This window comes from Mauremys mutica, chromosome 14, assembly GCF_020497125.1.
Source record: "Mauremys mutica isolate MM-2020 ecotype Southern chromosome 14, ASM2049712v1, whole genome shotgun sequence".
Classification (NCBI taxonomy): Eukaryota; Metazoa; Chordata; order Testudines; family Geoemydidae; genus Mauremys; species Mauremys mutica.
The window spans coordinates 38,607,278-38,634,187 of record NC_059085.1 but is presented as its reverse complement, the minus strand read 5'-3'; the positions used below and the strand labels follow the sequence as shown (position 1 = coordinate 38,634,187).

General features: G+C 40.0%; 1 protein-coding gene across 4 annotated transcripts in view; it reads right to left on the bottom strand.

The window, feature by feature from the left end:
• The window catches only part of USP10 (ubiquitin specific peptidase 10), a 66,115-nt gene that overhangs the window by 24,137 nt on the left and 15,068 nt on the right, over positions 1–26,910 (bottom strand). The window contains exons 2-6 of one of the 4 annotated variants that reach the window (XM_044987410.1): positions 21,833–21,901; positions 15,781–15,841; positions 13,898–13,984; positions 10,920–11,945; positions 1,720–1,811 (exon numbers count right to left, since the gene is read on the bottom strand). In XM_044987410.1, the coding sequence (XP_044843345.1) occupies positions 1,720–1,811; positions 10,920–11,945; positions 13,898–13,984; positions 15,781–15,841; positions 21,833–21,901 (1,335 nt within the window). The remainder of the gene's footprint in view (positions 1–1,719; positions 1,812–10,919; positions 11,946–13,897; positions 13,985–15,780; positions 15,842–21,832; positions 21,902–26,910) is intronic. The other 3 variants (XM_044987411.1, XM_044987412.1, XM_044987413.1) reach the window with 3 other exon arrangements.

Sequence of the window (26,910 nt, the reverse complement as noted above, 5' to 3'; positions counted from 1 at the left end):
CCGTTGTATGTCATAATGCCTCTGTAGTGAGGCGCACGGGCCAGACCTTGCGCGCTGTGTGGGGCAGTATTTACCCTGTTTTCTTTTTGACATAGGGATGTATATACTCTGGGAGTGGAGCATCACCCTTGAGTCTTTCAGGGTATGAAATGATTCATCAGTTTTTGCCACCAACAGCTTCTGGCCATCGAATGGGACGTCCTTGACAGTGGATTGTACCTCCCTTGGGAAGCCAGACCGATGGAGCCATGAAACCTGGCACATAACTATGGCAGTGTCCGTGGAGTGTGCTGCTGTACTGGCTGCATCTAGAGGCGGTTCTGGATAGGAGTTGGCCCTCTGAAATTATAGACTTAAATTGATCTCCTTTGTTCTCCAGTATGATGTAAATAAATTCAGCAAGTTTGGAATCATTTGTGTGGTTGTATTTTGCTATTAGGGCAGCATAATTGGCAATCCGGAACTGATGAGTGCCGAATGAATAAGCCCTGCAGCCAAAAAGATGCAAACATTTCCACTCTTTGTCGTAAGGAGTGGATCTGGGTACTGAATTCGGTGCAGGGTGAGAAAATAAGAAGTCTAGTCCAGTAGGGGGAATGTAGTACTTATCTGGTCACTTGCAGGTGGGCGGTATCATAGTCAGGATTTGCCATATGTTTTTGGGAGGCTGCATGAATGTGTCATTTATGAGAAGCGCAATTATAGATGAAGAGGCTATATGAAGAATATCCAATTGTTTGTATTAGTGATTCTTTTAGAGTTCTTGAAAGATTTTAAAATTGTCCGCAAATGTAGGTGGCAGTGGCATTATGGCCTCGTCCAGGGACAGGGAAGAAATGTTGGAGATTTATCCTGATCCCAGGCTTCCTCCTGTTCAACGCTCTCCTCAGGGGGTTCTGAAGGTGGAGCAACTGAGGGTGGTGGGGGAGTCTGGGGTACTATCTCCTGTATGCGACCCAGGATTCCCAGGAGGGCCACTGAGTGGGGAATGGCGTAAGTGGTGGCATCCGTGGGGGGCTGTACCTGAGTGTCAGTCCTGTGACGGATTTTAAGACTGTACAGGTGGACCCAGAGCTGCAGTAGATTGAATGGGAGAGGAGTGCTGAGATGAGAAGGCACCCTCCTCTTCAGTATCTTCTTCCTCACTAGAGAATGGAGGGGCCAGAGGTGAAGTGGATATATAAAGGGGAAAAAGGGATAAGTAAACCTAAGTAGGGTACTACGCTAAACTATTCTAAATTCTAAGTATAGCTATCAGTCTTAACACTGCTGGGAGCTCTGTCTCAGGCCAAGGACAGTTGAGAAAGAACTGAAGGGGGTCGGACCCCGTGGTACTAGATAGGCACCAACAACAGCACGAGACGGGGAGGGTGCACGCGCAACCCAGACAAGCACTGCTGCTGAAATTCTCTGTTCGAAGGCACGGGGACGCGCCAACACCTGCAGTGGAGAACCAACAGGGACATTCCTCAAAGAACCACCCACTATTTCTTTGGTATACAACCGTAAGGACTTTTACAACATACAGTCATAGTTGAAGTGTACAATTTTTTTTAATTGTATGCAATACTAGTAATTCAGACAGTTAATGCAGCTAATTAGAACCACTGTCAATCTAATGCTGCAGGTCTATTGTGTATTCTAGATAACACTGACAATTACCATACTATACAAATTCATGAATTTAAATTAGATTTCATTTCCCCAAGGTAAGGATACAGCGTTGATATAGCACCAGTTTCCTTTATTGATCAGCCCTCGTGGTTGCAAAGATACTGGTTTATGTATTAATTTTACATTCTCCAGTAATTCTGTAGAATTAAAAATAGTAAGTTTAGCATCAAGGAAATGTACAAGGTAACTAGCAAACACCAAGTTAATTCAGCTATACAATGCAAATCACTCCTGTAAATTCCTATCAACAACATATTTTTCTGCCTCAAAGCTTGCTTTTGGCTAAATGTAAAGTACTGTTGCCCCTTTTTGACCCACACAGCTAGTCAAAGTTCAGGGCCCTATGGATGTTCCAGTTGGATGTAGAAATTGATGGAGCCTGGTATTTTCTCAGATGCAATCTTGTTTATTTGCAAGTAATGTACATGTCCCGCTTCTTTGAATGCGGAACGAATCAAGAACAAAAGAAGCAGTTTCTTAGCTTACAGCTGCAAGCCTCTTTAGCCAACAGACCCAAAAGCACTCTCTCAAGGTTTTTCAACGATCACACTGTGCTCATTAGCTACTGCTTGGCTTTCTTGCTTTTTTTGCCTCTGCCTTCCCTCACACACACACCAATACTTAAAAAAAAAAAAAAGCCCTCCATCCAAATTCCAGAGCAAGTTCACAACCCCCTTATCTCTTAGATTGGTGGCTTCTGATTAATTAATTCTGAAAGTTATAAAGGGTGCGGTCACATCCAACCTCAAAGATGCAGTCTGCATTCCTCCTCAGCATAATAGTATACTATCAGATACATCCTTTTCAGTGAAAGATTATCTCCAGTTTGGGTGAGGATTAATATCAAATCTTTAATAAGGCTTTTCCTACTCCTATGATCTTATAAAACCATGACAAAACTTCGGTGTGCATATATTTTTAAAAAATATATATAAATCTCCGTTAGTTGTAATCCCCTGCAACCAAATTTATTGGATATTTAGCCAATTTTATTGAACATTTAGCAAACTTCTCCCTTGGTGTGAATGGAACTGAAATTTACAGTTGTTACAGTTTAGAAGTTCCAATGTACACAATTTTGTACCCAAAATATCTTTGTGTACCAGCATGGACTGATTAACATAATGCATGTTAGTTACTGGCTGTTTCAGAGCAACAAAGGAAGCACAACACATTGATTTACATAAATATCCATCTGTGTCTCTTGTCCCCTATGTTTTAAAAATGTGGCCAAGATCTTCAAAAGTGCTCACCATCCATCATTAGGGCCACCTTTCCAAAATTGCTCAGCTTCTATTTAGGCTTGAAAATAAGGCGATCACATTTGCGAAAGTGAGAAAAACAGGGGATGAGCATTTTTGTAAATATAGCCATTTATTTTAGTACCTACACAGGAATCATTAGATACGGGGCTCTTTTCAAAATCTGATGAGATGTTTAGAACCTGCACAGCACCCCACAACAAATTTACAAGATAGGTGAAATGTGGAGCTTAAGCAAATAGTGTACCTTTACAACAAGAGTGGATTATTACTACTTTTATTACAGAAGCATCTGGGTCCTAATAAGATTGGGGCCACATTGTGCTAGGCTCTGGATAAACACAAGAGACTGACTTGAGATGCTGCAGCTGCGACACTATGCCAACGGGAGGGGTTCTCCCACTAGCATAGGTAATCTACCTCCACAAGAGGCAGTAGCTAGGTCAACGGATGAATTTTTCCATCAACCTAATGCTGTCTACACCAGGAACAATTACGTCACTATGGGATGTGGATTATTCACATTCCTGAGTGACATAGCTGAGTCAACCTAACTTTTTAATGCAGATCAGACCTAACATGTTCACAGCAAGCATATCTAAATAGACGAAAGAGACAAAGGGTGGGAGGGGAAATGAAAGCACAAAGAGCTGAAGTGACCTGCCCAAAAATCACACAACAGGTAAGTGGCAGAACCACAAATAAAATCCAGGTCCTTTTACCCCAAATCCAGTGCCTCATTGGTAATACTATTCTTTACTATTTTAATTTAGTACTTTCACCATCAAGTTAGTTCATATCATAACAACATATACTGGAAACTACCGAACAGTTGAAAGATTTAACAATCCAATTAACAATTATCTTAAGAGGCAGCAGGAAACAAAAAGGTCCCTAAAAATTGTTTAGAAGGAAAGATTTTAGCTTTTAAAGTTTAGACATTATCATATACAAATATTTTATTGGGAATAAAAGGAAGTATAAATATATCACACTTTGATTCTGCATGATTTATAAATGTTTAAGCTTTTCAAAACATAGATTAAATATTTAATTTAAGTGTGTTTGCTAAATACATCATCTTCCCCTTAAGTTGTACCTTAAAATTGCTGGTACAAGTCTCTATGAATTTTATCTATTACAAAACAATCTGCACTTCAAAAAGTACTTTTCCATACTTAAAAAGAAATTGCCATTCTGATAATATATCATCTCTTTTCTACATCAAATTAAAACACAGAAAGTTTCAAAGCAGCAAATTAGGAAAAATGCTTCCTGATATTCTCTAAACACTTTCAGTTTATATAAAAGCTAAACTAAGACTCTGTCCTAGAATGTTCCATTCTAATATCAATACTGAAGTTTGGAACTTGTGAAAAATGTTAATTTCATTCCTCACCATTATCTTCTTTAAACATAAATTAAACTTAATTTTTTTCTTACAGTCACAAGTAAACTGAAGAAACAACCAGTAATGCTAGGATCTTTAGCATCCTCTTGTGGCCACAAAGTTGGTTTTGGAAACAATGTTTAGATCCAGAACATCTCCAGGAAATAAAAAAAACACTCTGCTTTAACCTGAGGGAGGTGCGGCATGGGAGAAGTAGGTTTACAAACACACTCTTCCCCTTTCTTTATGACTAAATAGGTGGGAGATTGACAATTATGTTCTAACATAGGGTCATGGCATTAAAAAAAATGGAGAACCACCGATCTAGACAAATAAATTCCACTTGCTTCAGAGTGTTTTTAAAACGTGTAGTTATGGCATCCGAAGAAGTGGGTATTCACCCACGAAAGCTCATGCTGCAAAACGTCTGTTAGTCTATAAGGTGCCACAGGATTCTTTGCTGCTTCTATGAGAATCTTGTTATGATTTCAATCCAATTGCTGGAAAATTCGAGTATTAACATGCGTCTATTTCTAATTCTCTCTAATCAATATCATCCTTTAAATAAGAAGTCAAGTTCAAAGCTTAACATACTAGTAAAAGAAAAGAAATAGACATTTTAAAACAGAGTGGATATCCTCTATCCATCCAAAACAAGTTAATAGATGCTATCTAGGTAGAGTTAGCATTCTTTTTTTAATTCAGAAAAACCCACTAAATATTGATTTGACTACATCTCCTTATGATTAACTATAACCCCAAGTTGAAGAATATTGAAAGTTTCAATGGCAAATACTATTCAGGTGGACAAAGAGTCCCAGCAGGACCACAATTGCGAGCAACCCTAAAATTAAACCAGTGTCTACAAGTTATGATGTGATATGAAAACACATTTCAATTTCATATTTCCAAGGCATCCCACTGGCCTAGCTCTGCCATCTTCATTTCTAGCCCTGAATATTGTGTCTCTAGACTGGCAGTAGCTGTGCCCGTGTCAGCCTTTGGAGCAAAATTAATTACTTCACTCAACAAGCGGCGTGTTTGAGCTTTATAGAACCTTCTTCTAGAAAGCAGAGGGTTAAAATCACAAAGGCCCTAAAAGATTATGCAATGATTCTTTGGCACTACTACAGCACCTTCTATCTGAGGTAAAAATACTTTACAAACTAAGTTAGACCTCACAGGTGATTTGTGAGGTTAAGTCCCCATTTAACAGTTGGTGAAACTGAGGCACAAAAAAGTGACCTGACCAAGGTCACACATGTATCTATGATAACGTTAGAAACAGAACCCAGATTTCCTGATTTGAGCCACAAGATGGGGGAGGGTGATGTTCTCAAAGCTTCCTGGGGAACTCAGATGACAAGACAGAAATAAAAGTTTGACAGAATTAGCATACAATTATGTCCACCTAGGGAGAAGAGAATCAGGACCTGAAAGGGAGCACAGCAGAGCTAGGCAAAGGGGATGAATTAAAAAAAATAAAATGAAATTCTTTAAATATTTTACACACATTTGTATGTACTTATACAACCCCCCCAACACCACTTGAATGTATTTCACATCCAAAGTTTTAAAATGTTTTTCAGCGCTTGCAGCCACTAATCAAGATTAGTAATTATCTCTTCCCATAAGATCAGAAAACCACAGTGATTACAAGTTTTAATGAGGTATTTAGATTCTCAGTTGAATGGCCAGTATGCACACAGAAGCTCTCTATATTACAACAATCACTTTATTACAATTAAGCCAGCTGTTACTAAAGGCAGTCTCCTTTTGACTGGAGAGTGATTTCTACTGTGAACTCTTCCCTTTGAAAAACAGTTCTCAAAATCCAAGCTGGTAAAGAAAATGGATCATCATCATATTGTTATTTTGTTACATTACAAACACACCCATTATGAAATGTGTCTCTGCTCCCACCTGGTGGAAAAATAGTAGTACAGATTTATTAAAAATCTTGCAGTCATTTTGAAGAATGAAATAGCAAAGGATAATTTAAGAATGGGGATGTTAGTCTCAAAATGCCTATGAATAAACTATTGTAGCAATATTCTAATGATATTCAGTATGTGTAAAGCGAGATTTTAATGTAAGTTCACTTATGATACAGCAATATAAGTTATCTATTTTGATAAAGAAACTAAATCTTGCCAAAATTAATGGAATGAAAGTTTGTTGGAAAATTAACCTACAAGTCTATGATCCCACATTTCTTCTGCTATCAGGAAAGATCAGAAGAAATATATAAATAAATAACCAAAGTATAAGTGCATCTTATGATAAAATAAATACATGAATAACAATGTTGGTATTGAGTCAATGGATGGATGCTTACATCTAGTCAGCGTAATCTAATCACTTAAAAAAATTAAAAATAATTTAAAGGACTATACCCGTTTACGTCCCCTTTGCCAACTTTGCAGTTTTATGATAATTTTCAAAAAAATACATTTTTCTCTCCTCTTACGTGGTGAGATACATATGAGCAGAGGAAAAAATAGTATCTGGCTATACAGAGAACAGTGAAAATGAAAACATGAAGTGCTTTCAAATCAACAACATAAACTAAAGAACAGTTCCTGTAATTTCTTTCACTTATAATATTTTAGGTGTTACAACAATATTAGGGAAAAAATTCGACTGTAGTGTAATTTTAAAGTTGACAGTTTCTCTTTAAACAGCCATTTCTGTGCTACTCTGAATATGTCTGATCTCATCTAGTTTAAAAGCAAAGCAGAGCTGGGCTAGGTCAGTACCATGAGATTTCAAGAGCCAAACACTGATCGTCTTACGCGAGTAGTTCCATGTAAGCAAATAAGACTACATGGGTGAATAAGTCATGTAAGATTTGCCCCCGCCCGGAGGCAAAATTACAGATTGTAAGCATCTTTAGTGAATGAGACTACTACTTACAAGCCTCAGACAGAACCACTAATGACAGGGAAAAAATAGACTATTTACCTCCACAAGTAGTCCTGCTGGTTTGGGATAGAAAGCCCCCGGTCAATTATAGTTAGAGTAGAAAACTCCCAAATACAGATAATCTTTCATTAGAAATTGTCCACGCACTAGTTTCCAGTTTACTTATAGACTGGTTAATGGCATATCAACAGGATTTTGTGCAAGCATTTTTACATAAGGCATTCTACTTTGCAGATTCATATGACAACATTTTCGGAAAAGTAAATATCCATGGACTGAGTCACTTGAAGGACAATTAATTAGATTCATTTACATATTTTGCAAATCCTTATTCAATTTTACCAGAACATATATTTTACCATATTTCGCTATAGCTATGGATATGATGGCACTTCTGGCCAAAGCCCCTATTTTTTACAATTTATACCTTTACCCACAAAGGGTCATTGGGCTGAGGTTTCTTATGCTTTTGCTCAGGCCTGTTCACTGGCTACAAATAAGAGGTGATTTTTTTTTATTATTTTATATTGTTTAAAGAAAGCCTCACCAGATGTGGGGGATTACGTATTCACACAAATGCAGGTAGGGTTGTTCTGACTGCTTACTGAAACACTAAATTTTCTTTTTTGGGCGGCTGTCAAGCGATTAAAGAAATTGCAATTAATTGCACAATTAAAAAATTGTGATTAATCGCGCCGTTAAACAATAGAATACCATTTATTTTAAATATTTTTGGATGTTTACTACATTTTCAAATATACTAATTTCAATTACAACACAGAATACAAAATATGCAGTGCTCTTTTTTTTTACAAATATTTGTACTGTAAAAAAATGTATTTTTCAATTCACTTCATACAATTACTGTAATGCAATCTCTTTATAATGGAAGTTGAACTTACAAATGTAGAATTACGTACAAAAAAAATCTGCATTCAAAAATAAAACAATGTAAAACTTTAGAGCCTAAAAAGTCCACCCAGACCTATTTCTTGGTTAGCCAATCACTCAGACAAACAAGGTTGGGTACAATTTGCAGGAGATAATGCTGTCTGTGTCTTGCTTACAATGTCACTTGAAAGTGAGAACAGGCATTTGAAAGGCACAGTTGTAGCTGGCATTGCAAGATATTTACGTGCCAGATGCACTAAAGATTCATATGTCCCTTCATGCTTAAACTACCATTCCAGAGGACATGCTTCCATGCTGATGATGGGTTCTGCTTGATAACGCATATTCATTTTCATCATCTGAGTCACATGCCACCAGCAGACGGTTGATTTTCTTTTTTGGTGGATTGGGTTCTGTAGTTTCCACACTGGAGTGTAGCTCTTTTAAGACTTCTAAAAGCATGCGCCACACCTCGCCCCTCTCAGATTTTGGACGGCACTTCAGACTCTTAAATCTTGGGTCAAGTGCTGTAGCTATTTTTGGAAATCTTACATCAGTACACCTCTACCCCTTTATATGCGAACTCGCGTTATATTGGGTCACGTTATAACACAGTAAAGCTCTGAGACACTGCTCTGAGCAGCGTGTTAAGGGTGTCGGGCCAGGCCAGGGCTGAGGGTCTTGGGGGCGGTCGGGGTTCCCCACCCCCAGGGTGTGGGGGGCAGGAGCTGTGGGAGGGCACTTTTGGGGACCCCGCAGTCCCAGAGTGGCCTGGGGGATTAGCGGGGGGCCAGGAGCAGCCCGCTCTGCTTCCCTTGCCCCGGCCCCAGCCATGTCGCTCGGGGAAGGAGGCTTGGGGGAAGGGATCCCCCCCTGCACTCACCAGCAGCGGCGGAAGAGGAGCGGCCCGGCCCCAGCCGGCTCCGCTCCGCCAGCTCCCAGCCGCAGCGCTCCGCTTCCTGCCTCAGGTGAGTACAGGGAGGCATCCTTTCTCCAACCTACCCACACTCTTCGGGAGCAGGAAACGGAGTGCCGCAGCTGGGAGCTGTCAGAGCGGAGTGGGCTGGGGCCACCTCGCTCTGCTTCCCGTCACTGGTGAGTGTGGGGGGGTGTCCTTTCCCCAACCTTCCTGCACTCATCGACAACGGGAAGCGGAGCGCCACGGCTGGGAGCTGGTGGAGTGGAGCGGACTGGGCCGTGCTGCTCTGCTTCCCGCCGCTGCCAGTGAGTACCTGTCAGGGGTGGAACAGTCAGGGAACAGGGGGGTTGAGTAGGGGGTGAGGTCCTGGGGGTGATTAGGGAGGAAGGTCTCTGGAGGGGGCGGTCAGGGAACAAGGAACGGGGGGGGGGGGGGGGGACGACGACGACACAAGTTTGATATAACGCGGTCTCACCTATAATGCGGTGAGATTTTTTGTCTTCCGAAGAGCGTGTTATATCAGGGTAGCGGTATACCTTCTTTGCATTTTGTCAAATCTGCTGTGAAAGTGTTTTTAAAACAAACATGTGCTGGGTCATCCTCTGAAATTGCTATAACATGAAATATATGCAGCATGCAAGTAAAACAGAGCAGGAGACATACAATTCTCACCCGGAGGAGTACAGTCACAAATTTAATGGACGCATTATTTTTTTTTAAACAAGCATCATCAGCATGGAAGCATGTCTTCTGGAATGGTGGCCGAGGCATGGAAGGGGCATACAAACGTTTAGCATATCTGGCATGTAAATACCTTGCAATGCCGGCTACAAAAGTGCCTTGAGAACACCTGTTCTCACTTTCAGGTGACATTGTAAATAAGAAGCAGGAGGCAGTACCTCCCGTCAGTGTAAACAAACTTGTTTGTCTTAGCGACTGGCTGAACAAGAAATAGGACTGAGTGGACTTGTAGGCTCTAAAGTTTTACACAGTTTTGTTTTTGAGTGCAGTTATGTAACCAAAAAAAAAATCTGCATTTGTAAATTGCACTTTCACAATAGCGATTGCACTTCAGAACTTCAGGTTACCTGAATAATACTATTTCTTTTATCATTTTTACAGTGCAAATATTTGTAATCAAAATAATTTAAACTGAACCCTGTACACTTTGTTTTCTGTGTTGTAACTGTAATCAATTTGAAACTGTAGAAAACATCCAAAAATATTTAATTAAATGGTATTCTGTTACAGTTTAGTAGTGTAATTAAAACTGCAATTAATTGCAGTTAATTTTTTTAATCGTTTGACAGCCCTAAAAAGGATAAAACAAAAACAAAGAATTATGTTAATGAAATGTTATAACTGAAATATTAACATTAATTGAATTTCTTAATTCTAACATAAGCCATCTGAACACTCTTCCCTTGAATGTGTGCATTATAACAAGGATCACAAACACTGGGCGATGAGACATACTATTTAGCAAACAGTTCAACAGAAAGCAAACACTTTTTCTAAACTGCTCCTCCAGTAAGACTGTTAAATTAAACTCTGTGCTGTTAAATTTAAACCACGCCTCGCGTAGCTTTAGATGCTTATATGTAGCATTTATATTAATGTATTTTTGTTGTATGATCATATGATATTACATTATTGCAATGTTTATTCAAAGGACAGAGTTGAAATAGTTACCCACTTTATAACTATATTAATTTTCGGAATTGTTTAATTAAAATCAACCTTAATCTTGCATTAACATAAGTGTCTCTTCTCTCTTTCAATACTTTACACTCTTGTTTTAAGGCAAAATGTTTTACTCTTCTACCAGAATGTCCACTCTAGTGTCTGTTAACTATACCTGCAATCTTTATGGCTACAGGATCCTCTGAAACTGGAACAGGTCCCTCTTTGACTTCAACCTGTTTTTCAGGGACCAGAGTAGATGTGGCAGGAGGGGTACACTTAGTCTCAACATAGGCCACAGATGTGGAAGCAGAGGGCTTGGAATTGTGAAAAAGACTAGCCCACGATTTTGCAGGCTGATTAACAAGGACTGATCCTGAAACCGGGGCTGTCGCCTCAGTAGTAGGTGAAACATCCTCAGGCTTAGCTTGGTCTGAGTCAGTGCTTTCCATAGTGTGCAATTCTACCCCATTGGCAGCTGTGCCCTCACCAGAGGATTCAAGTGTTTGTCCATTAGTAACACCAAGATTTTCAGTAGTATCAGTACCATCATAAGGTTCTACAACAGCTGTCCTTAAAGGGCTCTCTCTGCCAGCCTCTGAGGGGATGCAGAATTGTTCAGAATTGTTAACACTGCATATCTCAGGCTGCCCTGCAGTCCTGGTATTGTCTAATACGCTAGAAACAGAATCATCAGACACAGCTTCACTAATGAAGTCCACAGAATTTTCAGGGCTGTTACAAGTCCTTGGTGAGGCTGATGATGGTCTGTCTCCTGTAAGTTCCGTATCTTCTGTGCTTATACTATTCAGTCCTGATGAATTTGCATGGCCATTTACAAGAGCCTCTGCAGGAACAATGCCATCACTGACATCTTCCAAATAACTGTAGTATCCAGGTGGTCTTTTTTTCTTCTTTTTACGCTCCCGTTGTCCAAGGCCCCCAGATAAGCTATCATTTTCAGGATTAGAACCGCTATCCAGAGCAAGGGCAGGATCAGTGAACTGGCAGTCTATGGAGTTGAAGTTAGTTTCATTAAGAAGGTCATCATGGGTTTTCTGAGTTGATGCACAACCAAGAATAAATTCTGGAGCCTGAGGATTCAGAGTGCTCGAAATACTGTAGTCATTGTTATTCAGCACAGATGACTCTGTCTCAATAACTTCATTAACACCAAATTCAATTCTCTGATAATCCTCCCCTGGACAAAAGAAATTAAAAACCTCTGTTAGTAAAGTCCAGTCAAAGATACAAAATTAGTAACAGACAAGTCTGTTTTCCTGAAACATAAGTATAAATGACATTCCTCATAAAAACAAAAATCATCCTCAATGTCCATTTGTATCTTGAAAAAGGATGGTTTTAATGCAACGAGTATCAAAGTTTTCCTGCAACACAGAGTACTTCACAGAACTTCAGTTTAAGAAAAATCTGGGCACAGATCTTGCAATAAACACAGTTGTACCCTTTCAGCCATATGGAGTCTGAATGACTTCAATGGTAGTCTGCCTGGATCCAACTGCAGGATGAGGAACATAGAGTATTCTTTTTCATACTACTGCACATCTTTAAAGAAGGTCTTATTTTCTATGACAATGTCTATAAACTGCACTTTGCCAAAAGTAAAGTAAAATCCACCTTTGCAACTGATAAGATTTTTTATTTAAGAATATTTAAGACAAATCACAAATGGCAGAATGATATTTTACATTCCAATTAACTGGAAATGTTACAATTTCAGGTTTTGGAAATCCAAAATTATCAGCAACTTAATAAAAAAAGATATGATATTCATTTTGTGTGTCACAAGAAATACAACTAATGTGACTGGATCAAAGCCAGACATATTACATTTAAAATATAAATTGATTGAAGGTGAGTATATGAACAATGAGAAATAATTTACCTCGATAATTTCATAACTTTCAAGAAATGAAAAGAAATTCTCATAATAGACTGAAATCTACCAAAATGCTGCTATAGTCATGTTTTTTTACATGTAAAACTCTAATTAAATTCCTGTTTATACATGGTATCAAAGAATTGTATGTTGCAAGTGTATGGAATTTAAGTGACCACCATATATATTTTAGTAATACATTACAAAAACTAGTTACACTACATGCCTCAGGCTGCCTTGACATTTAAAGTGTATAACTGTGACAAATGGTCATGAATACCAAATAGGGGTGTAATGTAATTAAGATACTAAAATTCAAAAAACAGCATGAATTTTATAAATTCCCAGGACAAATTTTCATTAATATTTAATCAGAAAACAATTTTGCGTGATTTTCTATCGTACATCTATTACTACTTCCATGAGCTTGAAAATATTGCAAAAGGAAAAAAAAAGTGTTGCTAGAAAGTGAGTTTCAGATCATCCTTTTCCTACAGGATTCCTGTTCAAACAACACTGGTCACTATTTCAAAATAAATACGTATAATATGGCGCACTAATCTTTACATCTTCAGATTCATCTAGTTTACCTATACATTTGCTAACAGGATAAGACGATTTTGTGCAATTTATTTGTGCACACGGCATTTCAACAGATCCACGTTAATGAGGGTATCAGTGTCATTAACACTTGTTTTTATCCAACAGAGCATAACAGAGTTGATGCCAATCACAGTATTTTTAAGTTTTAGGAATAAATTGTGTATTTTTCTTAATACCTGTTGAAATCTTCCAATCCCTAATTAAAACTTAATAAAATTTAAAACCAATCAAGCATAGGATTTTTCCTAAATTCTTATTAGAAAAAATTGCTTTTGGACTAAGACTTGGTATGCTATTTTATAGTCTGGAGCAAAATTGCACATGCTATTAATCCCACAAACCAGGGGATTATTAGCAAAGAAATTTAAATCTATTACCTATAGCCAAACTGCAGTAAGAAAAAATACTTACTTTACAATAACTGTAAAGTGGATAAAATCAACCAAAAAGGAGTTAAGACTTTTACTCCTTCTTTAAATCAAATCCCTGAAATACCTCTTATTTACAGGAACTGTGAAGGTTGGGTCATAACACTCATTTCCACACTGCCACTAGTTACAACAGAATTCATTTGTTTTAACATTGTATTTAGTGTCTTTTTAAAGAAAAATATGAAAGAGACCAACTTTCTTTTATGGTTATTTTTGTACCTTCCACTTTGCTTCCAGCCACCTTTGTTTCAATCCATTCCGTGGTGTTTCGAGGATCTATTGTTGCATGGATTGAAATGGATGCACCTGAAGGTATGAAGAATACTGCACATTGACAAGATACCCTTTGAAGATGTTACAATGTATCATGTCAATGCATTATAATGAAAGCTGTGAATGCGTATTAAGAATTAGTATGCACTGTGAATCATGCAGCTTTTTAGCCAAATGCAATTATTCATAATATGCATCAACAGCTCCTCCAGCCATTCATTGTAGATATCATTACACCATAAAAACAGCAACATTTTATACTACGGTTATGTGATCAATGGGTCATCTCAATGTTACTAACAAGACTTTGCCTGAGGAATTATTTTCCATTTTAGTTTCAACTGCTTCTTATGCAGCCATAACTATGATACTATGCAGGCACATTACAGTGCAGGTTTGTTAAGTAAGACACATTTTTCAGGCAAAGTTAGATTTGCCATCATTAACCAATCTCAGGGGAGGGAGGGAGTATTTAGGATCTGAGCAGGATCTGAAAAACGTTTGCAGAAAGCAACTTTCTATATAGCTTGTGCTAAACCATACAGAAAGCCATTTGGTAATCATCCCTATTTCAAACTTAGGCATTTAAAGTCAGGCACCTAAATCCATATTTAGGCACCAGAAAAAAAATTTCCCAGATTTCCAAAGGTGCTAAGCACTCACAATTTCCACTGACTTTAGATGGAGTTGTTGCTCAGCACCACATTAGTTAGGTACCCTGAATCTTTGTTTAGGAATCTAAGTTTAGTCACCAAAATCTGAAAATTATGGCCAATGAGTTTTATCTTTATGTTTATGCTTTCCCTAATGTTATCTTGTGGGTTTTGTTCTTCTAGAAAATTTTAATGGCTATTCCAAATGCTGCACTAATGACCTGCCAAATTTAAAACAAACATCAAGTATATTTTTAGCTAAAGGAGATCTGGGTTCTATTCCCAGTTTTGCCACAAGCTTCCCAAATACCTTTGGACAAGTCTCAACTTCTCTACAACTTTGTTAACTCAGCTGTAAAATGACAATATTTATCTACTTTGTAAAAGTACTATGCAGACTATTATAAAGAATTGAAATCCTCAGCTGGAAGGTGCTATGTAAATATGAAATATTATATCATTATGAAACCAGACAGGTTTTTCTTCCTTTTCAACATGTGGGGAAAAGGTGTGCATGTGAGGGGAAACAGTGACCATTACTGCTTTAAATCAGAGCTCGGTAACACATTTTCACATTGCGAGTCATACTTTCTCTCTCACTCTCTCCAAAAAAGGATTTTCCAGAAAAACAGCTGAGCCACATAGAAACAGAATGTCATGCTGAACACTAAGCAGAATACTGCTCTCAGAGTCATCTTCAGGCTGCAACTGCCAAAAAATACTGGTGTTGAGACTTTTAAGGAGGGGGCAGTAAAAGTCCAGATGCTTAAGTGCTATCCAAGCTATTTATTTTAGTTGTTCCTTGATTAAGAACTCCATACTAAGCTCTAGCCCTAAGCAATTTTTTCAACTGAATTCTAAAAGCTTCAACAAGAAATTTTTTAATGGAATTGTTAGAGCACAAGCTACCACAGTGAAGTAGCAAGCATAATTACTAGTTAGCTACAGAAAAATGTTAAAACAAGATTCTCAAACATTCTTGTAGATTTCAATGGGCTAGCAAGTGTTGAAAAAGCAGCCTGCCAAAACACATGCACATATACATGCTATATATGTATAGCATGGACAGTCCGGGTGAACTGGACTAATTTAAAGACAATCTACTATATCAGGACCTTATGGGGAGAGCCCCACATCCTGAAAAAAAGGAAGAAAATAAAAGGAATAATTTCTTACCATCATGACGCTCACCTGTGGACTTAACACCACAAGAAACTGTTTCATTGTATGGAGGAAGCTGCAAAGAAAAGAAAAGAAGACTAAATGATAGGCAAAACAGCTCTTTAAAAATAACATTTTATGTTAATTTAATTAGAAATACCTTGATCATTTCAAAATAACTCTTTATATCCAATTGTCCTAAATGCTGTCTTGAACTTATATTTCTATACATATACATATACACACACACACACACACTCATCCCTACACATTGTAGTTTGACACTCTACAGAGACTAATTTACCAGAATCAGAGATGAGAGATAAAGACTACCAGCTCCTTGAGTTACAAACTCTAGAACAGGGGTGGGCAAACTTTTTGGCCCAAGGGCCACGTCTGCAAATATAAATTGTATGGCGGGCCATGAATGCTCACAAAATTGGGGTCGGGGTGTGAGGGCTCTGGCTGGGGGTGTGAGCTCTGGGGTGCAAGAGGGTGTTCCGGGCTGGGACCGAGGGTTTCGGAGGACAGGAGGAGAATCAGGGCTGAGGTCCGGGAAGGGGTGCAGACTCCAGCCGGGGTGCGGGCTGTGGGGTGGGGAATGAGAGATTTGGGGTGCAGGAAGGTGCTCCGGGCTGGGATCAAGAAGTTTGGAGGGCAGGAGGAGGATAAGGGCTGTGGCAGGGGGTTAGGGTGTGGGGGGGAGGCTCAGGGGTGCAGGCTCGGGGCGGCACTTGCCTCAAGCAGCTCCCAGAAGCAGCAGCATACCCTTCTCCAGCTCCTACACAGAGGCACAGTCAGGCAGTCTGCATGCTGCCCTGTCCACAGGCACCACCCCCGCAGCTCCCATTGGTCACGGTTCCTGGCCAATGGAAGCTGCAGGGGCAGTGCTTGGGGCTGGGGTAGCGTGTAGAGCAGAGCCCCCTGGCTGCCCCTACATATAGGAGCTGGAGAGGGGCCATGCCGCTGCTTCTAGGAGCCGCATCAAACAGCCCCCGACCCTGCTTCCCGATTGGAGCGCCAGAGTGGGGCCCCAGACCCTGCTCCCCAGCAGGAGCTCAAGAACCAGATTAAAATGGCTGGCAGGCCGAATCTGGCCCGTGGGCCATAGTTTGCCCGCCCCTGCTCTAGAAGCATGAACTGTCCTCCAGTTCACTTCAGGATTCTCTGAGTATAGCAAAAACATACCAAGAATTAAAGGGATGGAAGGACAAAGATTAAATAGCTTGCTAACGTTCACGACAGAAACCTGTGGCAGAGCCATAATAGAACCCAGGCCTTTTGACTCCAAGCCCTCTGTTTTATCCACAAGTAGTATTGCCTTTGAAGAGTTGTAAAAACTCTCAACTGTCAGAAACTGACCCTGAAATTGATAAAATAAAATAATTACTAAGTAAAGTAATCTATGTCATGGAATCTATGGGTAAGCCTCAGTAATATTCTAAAGGGTGGCAGGAAAAATAAATCCTTGTTTAAGTTAAAAAAAATTTAAAAGTCTATTTTACTAGAAAACTTTCTTTGGTGATGAGCTAGCTGGGATAATTTAAAAAAAAATTATTTTTGTAGAACTGGGGAATCTATTTTTTGCTGCGTGCATTTTCATTTAATTATTTGTACACATGTTCCCTGAATCCTCCCTGTGAAGGTTCAAACTGTGCTCAACTGTACAAGCAAATCAAATCTAAACTATTCAAACAAGCAGATATATGTCTTCCTTTGTTTGAACCAGTGTTTGCTGTGTAGACTGGCTGTCTCATTCTTCCCAGCCTCTCCCCATATCCTCCCCCCTCTGAATAAAAGCAATCAAAGCCTTCAAGTTTGCCACTGAAAACACAGGACAAGCTGCTATGCAGATAACTGGTACCATTGTCCTAAATGCTAATAGATCCAACCTTAGAATGTCACAAACATTTCTCCATTGAATCTGATCCTATTTTCTTTAAACAATTAAAACATAAAATACATTCTTCTATACTATCATGTAAAATTATTTTAGGTACGGTAACAATAAAAAGTATTGAGACTTCTGTATTCCTAATGATCTATTCATATTTTAGACATTTTTAACTATATAAACATCATCCCTTCTTGGATGAAAGTGAGAATGAATGGATGGAGAATGGGAAGATAAAGAGTAAAGTAGAAAACAGAATGTGGCTTAGCAAAACAGAAAAAAAATATACGCACTCTTTCTAGATCTTTGAGTAACTACAGGGCTCGGTGACAAAACAAATACAAATGGACAAAGCATGACAGATGTTCAAATTCTATTCCATAGTCAAATAAAAGAGTAAACAATGTCTCACTCACATAAAAAATATTAAAGTCAAAATATCTGATGTAGTTACTCTTTCAAGGCAATGCTTATGTTGTTCAAGCTATAATGAAGGTTTTAGTAAAGTAACCTCTGTGTCTAAATCTTAAATATATTTTAGGCATGTAAGTTTGAAGTGCCTAATTTTAAGCTCCCAAGTGTTGATTTAAGTATCTGAATCTGCACTTAGATTTGTAATGACGGATTTATACTCGTTCATAAGCTGATGGGGGGGGGGGGGGGAAAGCACCAGAAAAGGGTGTCGGCTTATGAACGGGTATAGAGAGGGAGAGGTGGGACACGGCCCCTCCGCCCCAACAGAGGGAGCATGGAGAGGCAGCACAGTCAGCAGAGACAGAAGGGAAGAGGCGGAGCCAGAGTCTCTCCACTTCTGGCCATACTGCTCTCCCCCCAGCCGTTGAAGGAGCAGCTCCAGGGTTGGCAAGCTGCAGCCACGCCGCCCGACCCAGCCCGCTGGAACATGCTGCGGCCACGCCGCCCGACCCAGCCCACTGAAACATGCTGCGGCCACGCCGCCCGACCCAGCCCACTGAAACATGCTGCGGCCACGCCGGTCAGCCTGCCAGAGCAGATCCGGCCAGGCCAGAAACATCCTCCCCTGGCCCTCCCCAGATAAGGTGGGAAGGAATGGGGAGAGTGTGGGAGTCCTGGGCTAGGGGTGGGGTCATGTGGGGGGTGGGCACAGGTGTTACTCCGCTGACCCCCAGCTTCTCCCTCCCAAAACATTTCCCTACCAGTTGCTGTCCCAGCCCATCAGGGTAAGCAGCTGGAGCGCCAGGACACTTTGTTTACTTAGGTTTACCTCTGTGCCCACAGACGCTTCAGGTAAACAAACCATCTCGGCCCGCCAGCAGCTTATCCTGATGGCCTGGGAGCCAAAATTTGCTGACTCCTGAATTATAAGGTCGGCTTATGAACAGGTCATAAAATTTTTCCATTTTTACTTATCCATCTTGGGGAGGGGGGTTGGCTTATAAATGAACCGGCTTATGATCAAGTATATATGGTACTTGCCTGTATGCACCCAAGTTTGAAAATTCATCTTTGTATTATCAAAAGAATCCAAGATGATTTATGGTTATAAAGTCATAATTCTCAATGAAGTGCTGCGTTTTTGCAATTCACCTATGCTCAGCCCACATTCCTTCCATGGTCAAGGCAAAACAGATTTGCTTTGCAAAAGTCTATGTTCAGTTGTGATTTACAGTAAGGTTTATGATTAATGCTTTTATCTTCATCACTAATTTTAAAAGTGGCTTATGAAAATGCAACACTATTTGAAAAGAGAGAAAATAAAACGTGGGGGGGGGTTAAATTATGGAATCCATTCTAAATTATTCCTAACTAATTATTTCCCTCACCATCAGTAGTTTGAAATGATTCACTACCACTCAGAGTAAAACTACACATAACAGGAAATTATATCATGACTCGTATGATCCGCTTTTCAATAAATTGGGGTTCCTCAAAATTGGGATACCTTATTTAATTTCATGGGATGAGTGGAGAAGGCATACAGTGATGTGCAGGAGAAAAGTGGCACAATGGAGGGTTGAAGGCAGCTGATAAAGGACACATCACTAGCTGGGGCTACTTGCACTCTACCCCACATGTAAGCTTCTTCACGACTGCCCCACTGGGCCTCTCTGTCAGTTTCCTTTGTCCTACCAGAATGCGCTTTGCATATCACTCCAAGTGATGGTGAGCACACTGACGAAATCACAGTTCCAACATAAGTCTGTCAGCTAAATCTTGCAAACCACGGGGATACCAGTGCACTAAGGCTTCAGATACTTCAGCAGGAGCCCTAACGATCATTTCTGCTCCTTCTTTAGCTAGAGTTCTTAGAAGATACTCCCATACTTTTTCAGTAAACTTAAGCATGAAAAAGCAGCTTTGAGGGAGAGTTTTAAAGGGCCAAATTTGGAGCACGACGGCAGGGTTATGTTTTGCACAGTTCAACTTCAGGACAATATAAAAAGGCCTGATTTAAGATATTAGCAAGCCATAAGAGCTATCAAGGACTCAAAATGAAAGCAGAGGAGAGTGCATATTTTTTCTTATACCTTTGGAGGCGCTCTCACCTCCAACCAAGAAGCTTGATGAGAGAAGCAAGGAAGTCCTGATAACTTCCTCTCTTTTTTTTTGGGAGCAGAGTTTGGTGTACCAATCATGTGTATTAGTCAACTTCATAACTAGCTTGTAGCAAAAGGCACTATATGTTTCCCTTTATTCTTTCTATCCACCTACTGCCTAGGATACAGGAATATTGCTCCTGCTGGTGTGCTCTAAGGCGGAGGAAGTAGAAGATTAGGCCAGAAAGAACTTGGCAGTAACAAACATTTTGTACTCCTGCCCAGTCTTCACAGAAGAGACAGTCATCCATCGCTCCAGGCTGGTGTCCTCCAACGCTGTGGAAACTATATTTTAATCTAAAACTTGTTTTTGTGGTAAAAGGACAAACTATTTGGTGTTTGTGAATCCAGCAAATGCATTTGTTTTCTCCAGTCTGTTGGCAGCAGAAACATTTGTATATAGCTTTAACTTACTCACAAAAGCAGGACGTCACTACCTACCTGTTAAGTTCTCTTCAGGCTGGCATCACCACCCCTTTTTTTTTTTGCTTTCCTCCTCTACCCTTTGCATGTCTTCCTCCAACCTATTTGTCCTCATCCTCTTCTTCTAGTATCCTTCACATTCCTTCATGCAACCAATATGAAAAGCTACCGGGGTTGTTAGCTATACACCCATGAACTTGAAAAGCAATGAGGTAGCGAATTTCTGTATGCCACAACGAACTTGAAAATCAAACTACTACAGTAGAACCTTAGTAAAACACATTAATGATTGACAACAGAGCTTACTTTATAAATATATTCATTCGGGGGGGAGGGAGATTTTCCTCCCATATACATGCAGTTGAGGGTTTGTTTTGTGTTGGAGAGAAGAAGAGGGTCAGAAGAGAGAAGTGAATATTTAAAGTATTTACCACTTTCTCAGTTTTGTTCCTCGTGACCTTTACCTTTAGGCCAGGTTTGGTCATATAGGGATCTTGGAGGTTCTTGGTCTTTCCTACAGGACCCAAAGGATACCTCCCTTTCACTCTCCAGTGCTACCTGCGGTACGAGTCCAAAGAGTATAAAGCCTGGGATCTATTCCGGATAACAGCTACCAGAAGGCAGAAAGCCACATCAGGCACTGTAGTAAGAGCTCTACTCTTCCTCTTTGGCTCAAGAGATCTGGGATCTCACCTACAAACAGGAATGTTGCTGAAAAAGTTGCTACTAAGTCCATCACTGAAACGTTAATTAAGGAGAGCTGCTCGTTCCATTGAGCAGATATTTCCTTTCCAACTCCTACATGCAATCACTACAATTGCAGATATTCCAGCATTGAGGAAGGGAGAAAGAAGAAGCCAGAATCCTTCTCTCCACATTTCAGACACTGACTCTAGAGTTGAGTAAGGACAGAACCAGAGACCACTGCTTAACAGGGACTATAGCTGCCATATAGCTGGACAGGAAAAGAACTGCAGGTCAATATGAATGCAAATTGAAATTATATTCCAAGGAACTCTACAGTGAACAACTGAATTTTGTTAATTCACAAGTGAACAATAAAAACAACATTGATTGTTGTATTTTTAATTATATACTAATAAACCTACTACATTTGTGTAAAACAATATGCATCACATCATCTTCAGGTAAAACACTGAAACATAGTTCTTACCTCAACAGAGCATCGAGGAGTCACAAAGAATTGATTAAACTCATCAGGGCTGAACTCCCCAAAGATATACTAAAAAAAAGAAAACACGTTGTTATATGAGGATTTACACTTTATCTCATTAGCAAATTAAAGGTAAAATGATTTATTTTTAAGAGAGCAGTGACATTTTAAAGCTCTGTGTGTGGCAGTGGGAACTAACACTACTATCTTTGCATCCCTGCTCTCTTTCAGATTCCTTTCTGTTGCCCTGAGCAAGTTACTTAATTTTTATAGCCTTGTCTACAAGCTTTTTCTTAAAATTCCCACTAGTAACTGGAACTCCAGTGTACACTGACAGTTTTACAAAAGGCCCCCATCACTACAGGTCTTAATGTTAAAAAAAAGGAAGATGAATTTAGAATTTACAGAAAATTCACATAGTAAATGACACGAAATCCCCATGAAACTGTCTAACAAATTGGGTTTCATAAAGCTCAGTGCTGGGTCTAATCCTATTCAGAGACTTAGGACCTGGCTACACTTACAGTGCTGCAGCTGAGCCACTGTAGCGCTTAGTGAAGACACTATCTATGCTGATGGGAGAGCTTCTCCTGCTGGCTTAGGTACTCCACTTCCCAAGAGGCAGTAGCTATGTCAACATGAGACATAGTGCTATCTACGCGGGGGTTAGATCCACACCCGAGTGACACAGTTATACTGACATAAGTTGGTAGTGTAGACCATGGCTTAGGAAGTGGAACTAGTTGAATGGTGTCCAAATATATAGATGATACAAAGTAAGGTCATTGGCACAGTATAGATTATTAAAAGATAGACTGATAATTTGAATAAACTGAGGAAATAGGTAGAGGACTGGAAGAGACTAATTTTCAATGTCTAGAAATAAGAGGATACAATGCATCAGACAAAGTAGCCACAGAAATTGTTGATGATGGCCAAAGGGGGCCCAAAAAAATGGTGGTGTTACCACAAAGAATATGACTAGGTGCTTTTCCTCAGCAACTTCCAATGGCAACAGTGAAACTCTCCCACATCATCCACACCTCCCTCAGAAAACCCAGATGAACAACAATGGTACCAACGCCTACCCATGCTCATGATAAATCCTCTTGGCCATACGGAGATGTACATATCCAAGTCTGGAGTTGTGTTACATAAAAAGTTATCTGAGAGTTGAAAATGTGAGTGGCTGTTTCATCTATAAAATCAAAGGCTGGGTTGTGGTAGATTATATAGCCCTATTGCATTTCATATTTTTACTCAGTTTCCTCTCCTTAAAGAAACACTAATGGATACACTAGTAATTAAAAAAGGAAGTTTAAGCTGCAGCTCCAAGCAACTGCAAAAATATGCATAAGATTTAACATTTTTTAACTTGGAGTCTTACAAGAACCTGATTAAAAGTATTTCTAAACATAAAACTGATATACATACAAATATCTTCAGTTCTCAATATGTCACAAAAAGGCCATACATAAAACCTATTGTTCTCAAGACCAAAACAATCATAAGATCATAAACTACATACATAAAGTAATTTATCAGCTTCAAGTTAAAGATCAACGTATGAGACCATGAAAACATTAAGTCCTTTAAGGATTCTTTAAGCAGGTGCTATATATCAGCTATTCAACACCCAAAAGCATCACTTAACACCTAAAGAACAGAACCCTTAAGACATATTTCAGCGAATTGCCCCATAGCTCTTAGGGTAGGCCTACACCTAAAACACTGCATTTAACGTCTCCAAAAAATGTTCCTAACAAAAACAATTGCTGAATCATAATTTGTTTTTATGAGACTTTTTAGGTGCAGGTACACAGCTGAGCCACAGTTGATGTACTGAAGTTGACGCAGCAAGTATGTAGAAACTGCATTAGTTACATTGACCCAAACAGTCCTCCAAGCAGCTGTCTCGGTGCCAGATACTGATCACCCTGGTCACAATTATGAAATCCACAGACCAGTGGTCATGGAAACTAGAAGCCCCCCAACCCCTCCTTTAAGCCTTGCCAATTTTTGAAATACCTTTTCCTGCTTGTCCATCTTGATGAGCACACCTAGCAGCTCTCCACTGTTGTATGCAACTTCCCAGCTGACCATGCCAGCTACATGATCCATATCTGGTCCAGCTTGGAGTAGACAGGAGATACTGGATCTCCTGAGCCTGTGAGGAGAAGCAGCTGTGCAAGCACAGCTTCGAACAAGCTACAGAATTGTGAACATTTCTGAGCAGAATGCAAGGGGGATGCAGAAGGGTACAACAGGGACTAGCAGCAGTGCCATATGGAAGTGAAGGAACTGTGTTAGCATGTCAGAAGGCCAGGGAGGCCAACAGTTGATCCGGTACCAAAACTTAGACCTGCAGCTTTTACAAAGAGCTGCATGCCATACTTGGCAGAGACCCAACTACAACCCTGCAGACCACCATGGATACCTCCAAGAAAGCTGAGTCATAGGACCTTGGCATGAACAGCAAAGATGAGGAGGTGGAGGACGACAGGGGAGAGCTGACTAGGGCATCCAGCTATGCTGCAAGCCAGAACCTGTTTCAGACTCCTCTGCAGTCCAGTCGGCCCTGGCAGTCGAGCATGGGCGAACCCAATACAGCTGAAGAACCTCAGGTAAGTGTGTAATTGTACTTCCCACAACAATGATGTACTGATGGTGCCCCCAATTTAAGAAGACACAGCTATCAACTTTTCATTAATTTACTTATACTAGAAGAGGTAGCAGTACAACAAAGAGAGGTAGTGTTCTCTGCTTTTCACTTCCCTCTAGAGTTAGGCAAGGGGGGCCATGTAGAGCAGTTTATGTACACAGGGATGTCCCTTGAATCCTTCTGAAAGATCTCAAGGAAACTTTCATGGAGTTACTGTGCAATCCTCTCCCAAAGATCAAGGAGACTGGCACAAGGACCCAGTGGTAGGAAAGCAGACAGGACTGGGAGAGGACTGGTTGGAGGGGATGGGGCAGGTGTTGTGCTTCTGGTGGAAAAGGTACAAGAGTCTGTGACTACTAGAGAAAACTCTCCCCTCCAGAGACTTGGATGGAACCAAAGATTCCTGAATCTCACCATTCCTCTGCTGTCAGTAAATATTGTTAAACCCTCTGGCAAACTGCATCTCTGCCTACGTCCCCTTCAGTACTAGTCCACACAGAAAATGACAACTTACTAACAGTCATAATTCAAAAGGCAGAGGTCTGCTCACTGAATCTAAAGATTATAACCCTGCTGATGCCCGATGTGAGTGTCAATATGATGCCATGTAGTGCAATATCTTAATTTAAAAAAAAAACATGGAAATGATATAAAAAAGTGTTTTAAAAAATTATGGTTTTAAAGTCAATCACTGAATAGTTAGGAAATGCCACAACTAAAGATACTTATGCAACCATAATTCTGCCCACTTATTGTGCGTACATAATGAAAGACTATCATAAAGCAATCACATTCTATTTTTTCCACAGGATACCTGCCCCATTCAGTGGATTTTCAGAGAGCCCGTTGACAAGGTCCCTCGCCAAAAGCTCTGATGCAAAGTAAGCTGCCACTGGATAAGAGGGAAGGTACTCTCATGGACTGGTAAGTGGTTAAAAGATAGAAAACAAAGGGTAGGTATAAATGGTCAGTTTTCAGAATGAAGAGAGGTAAATAAATAGTGGTGTCCCCCAGGGGTCTGTTCTGGGATCCATCCTATTCAACATATTCATAAATGATCTGGAAAAAGGGGTAAACAGTGAGGTGGCAAGATTTGCAGATAATACAAAATTCTTAAAGATAGTTAAGACCCAAGCAGACTGAAGAGCTACAAAAGGATCTCTCAAAACTGGGTGACTGGTCAACAAAATGGCAAATGAAATTTAATGTTGATAAATGCAAAGTAATGCACATTGGAAAGCATAATCCCAACTATACATATAAAATGATGGGGTCTAAGTTAGCTGTTACCACTCAAGAAAGATCTTGGAGTCATTGTGGATAGTTCTCTGAAAATATCCACTCAATGTACAGAAGCAGTCAAAAAAGCTAACAGAATGCTGGGAATAATTAAGAAAGGGATAGATAATAGGACAGAAAATATCATGTTGCCTCTATATGAATCCACGGTACACCCACATCTTGAATACTGTGTGTAGATGTGGTCGCTCCATCTCAAAAGAGATATATTGGAATTGGAAAAGATTCAGAAAAGGGCAACAAAAATGATTAGGGGTATGGAATGGCTTCTGTATGAGGAGAGATTAATAAAACCGGGATTTTTCAGCTTGGAAAAGAGACGGCTAAGGGGAGATATGATTGAGATCTATAAAATCATGACTGGTGTAGAGAAAGTAGATAAGGAAGTATTGTTTATTGCTTCTCATAACACAAGAACTAGGGCTCACCAAATAAAATTAATAGGCAGCAGGTTTAAAACAAATAAAAGGAAGTATTTCTTCACACAACACACAGTCAGCCTGTGGAACTCCTTGCCACAAGAGGTTGTGAAGGCCAAGACCATAACAGGGTTCAAAAAAGAACTAGATAAATTTATGGAGGGTAGCCAGGATGGGAAGGAATGTTGTCCCTAGCCTCTGTTTGCCAGAGGCTGGGAATGAGCGACAGGGGATGGATCACTTGATGATTACCTATTCTTTTCATTCCCTTTGGGGCACCTGGCACTGGCCACTGTCGGAAGACAGGATACTGGACTAGATGGACCTTTGGTCTGACCCAGTAGGGCCATTCTTATGTTCTTATGAAAAGACAGACTTACTTTGGGGATGAATCAGGTTTGCGTCATGTAGGAAACACCCCTGCCTCATCTGTAGCAGATGCTGGAACGCATCTAATGAAGGAGGCAGGGAATTGCAGAAAGACAAAAGGTACAGTCTGATAGTTAAGGTAGCTGAATGCTGTTCTGAAGAACTGGATTCTGTCCCTGCCTCTGCCACATTGTTGGGTATCCAACTTGATATCCTGGGGTCTGATTTACAGAAGTGCACAATATTCACAGCAGTAACTGAAATCAATGGGAACTGTGCTTTGAACAAATGAAGCACTATATAAATGCTAAGTTATCGGGGATTTTTCA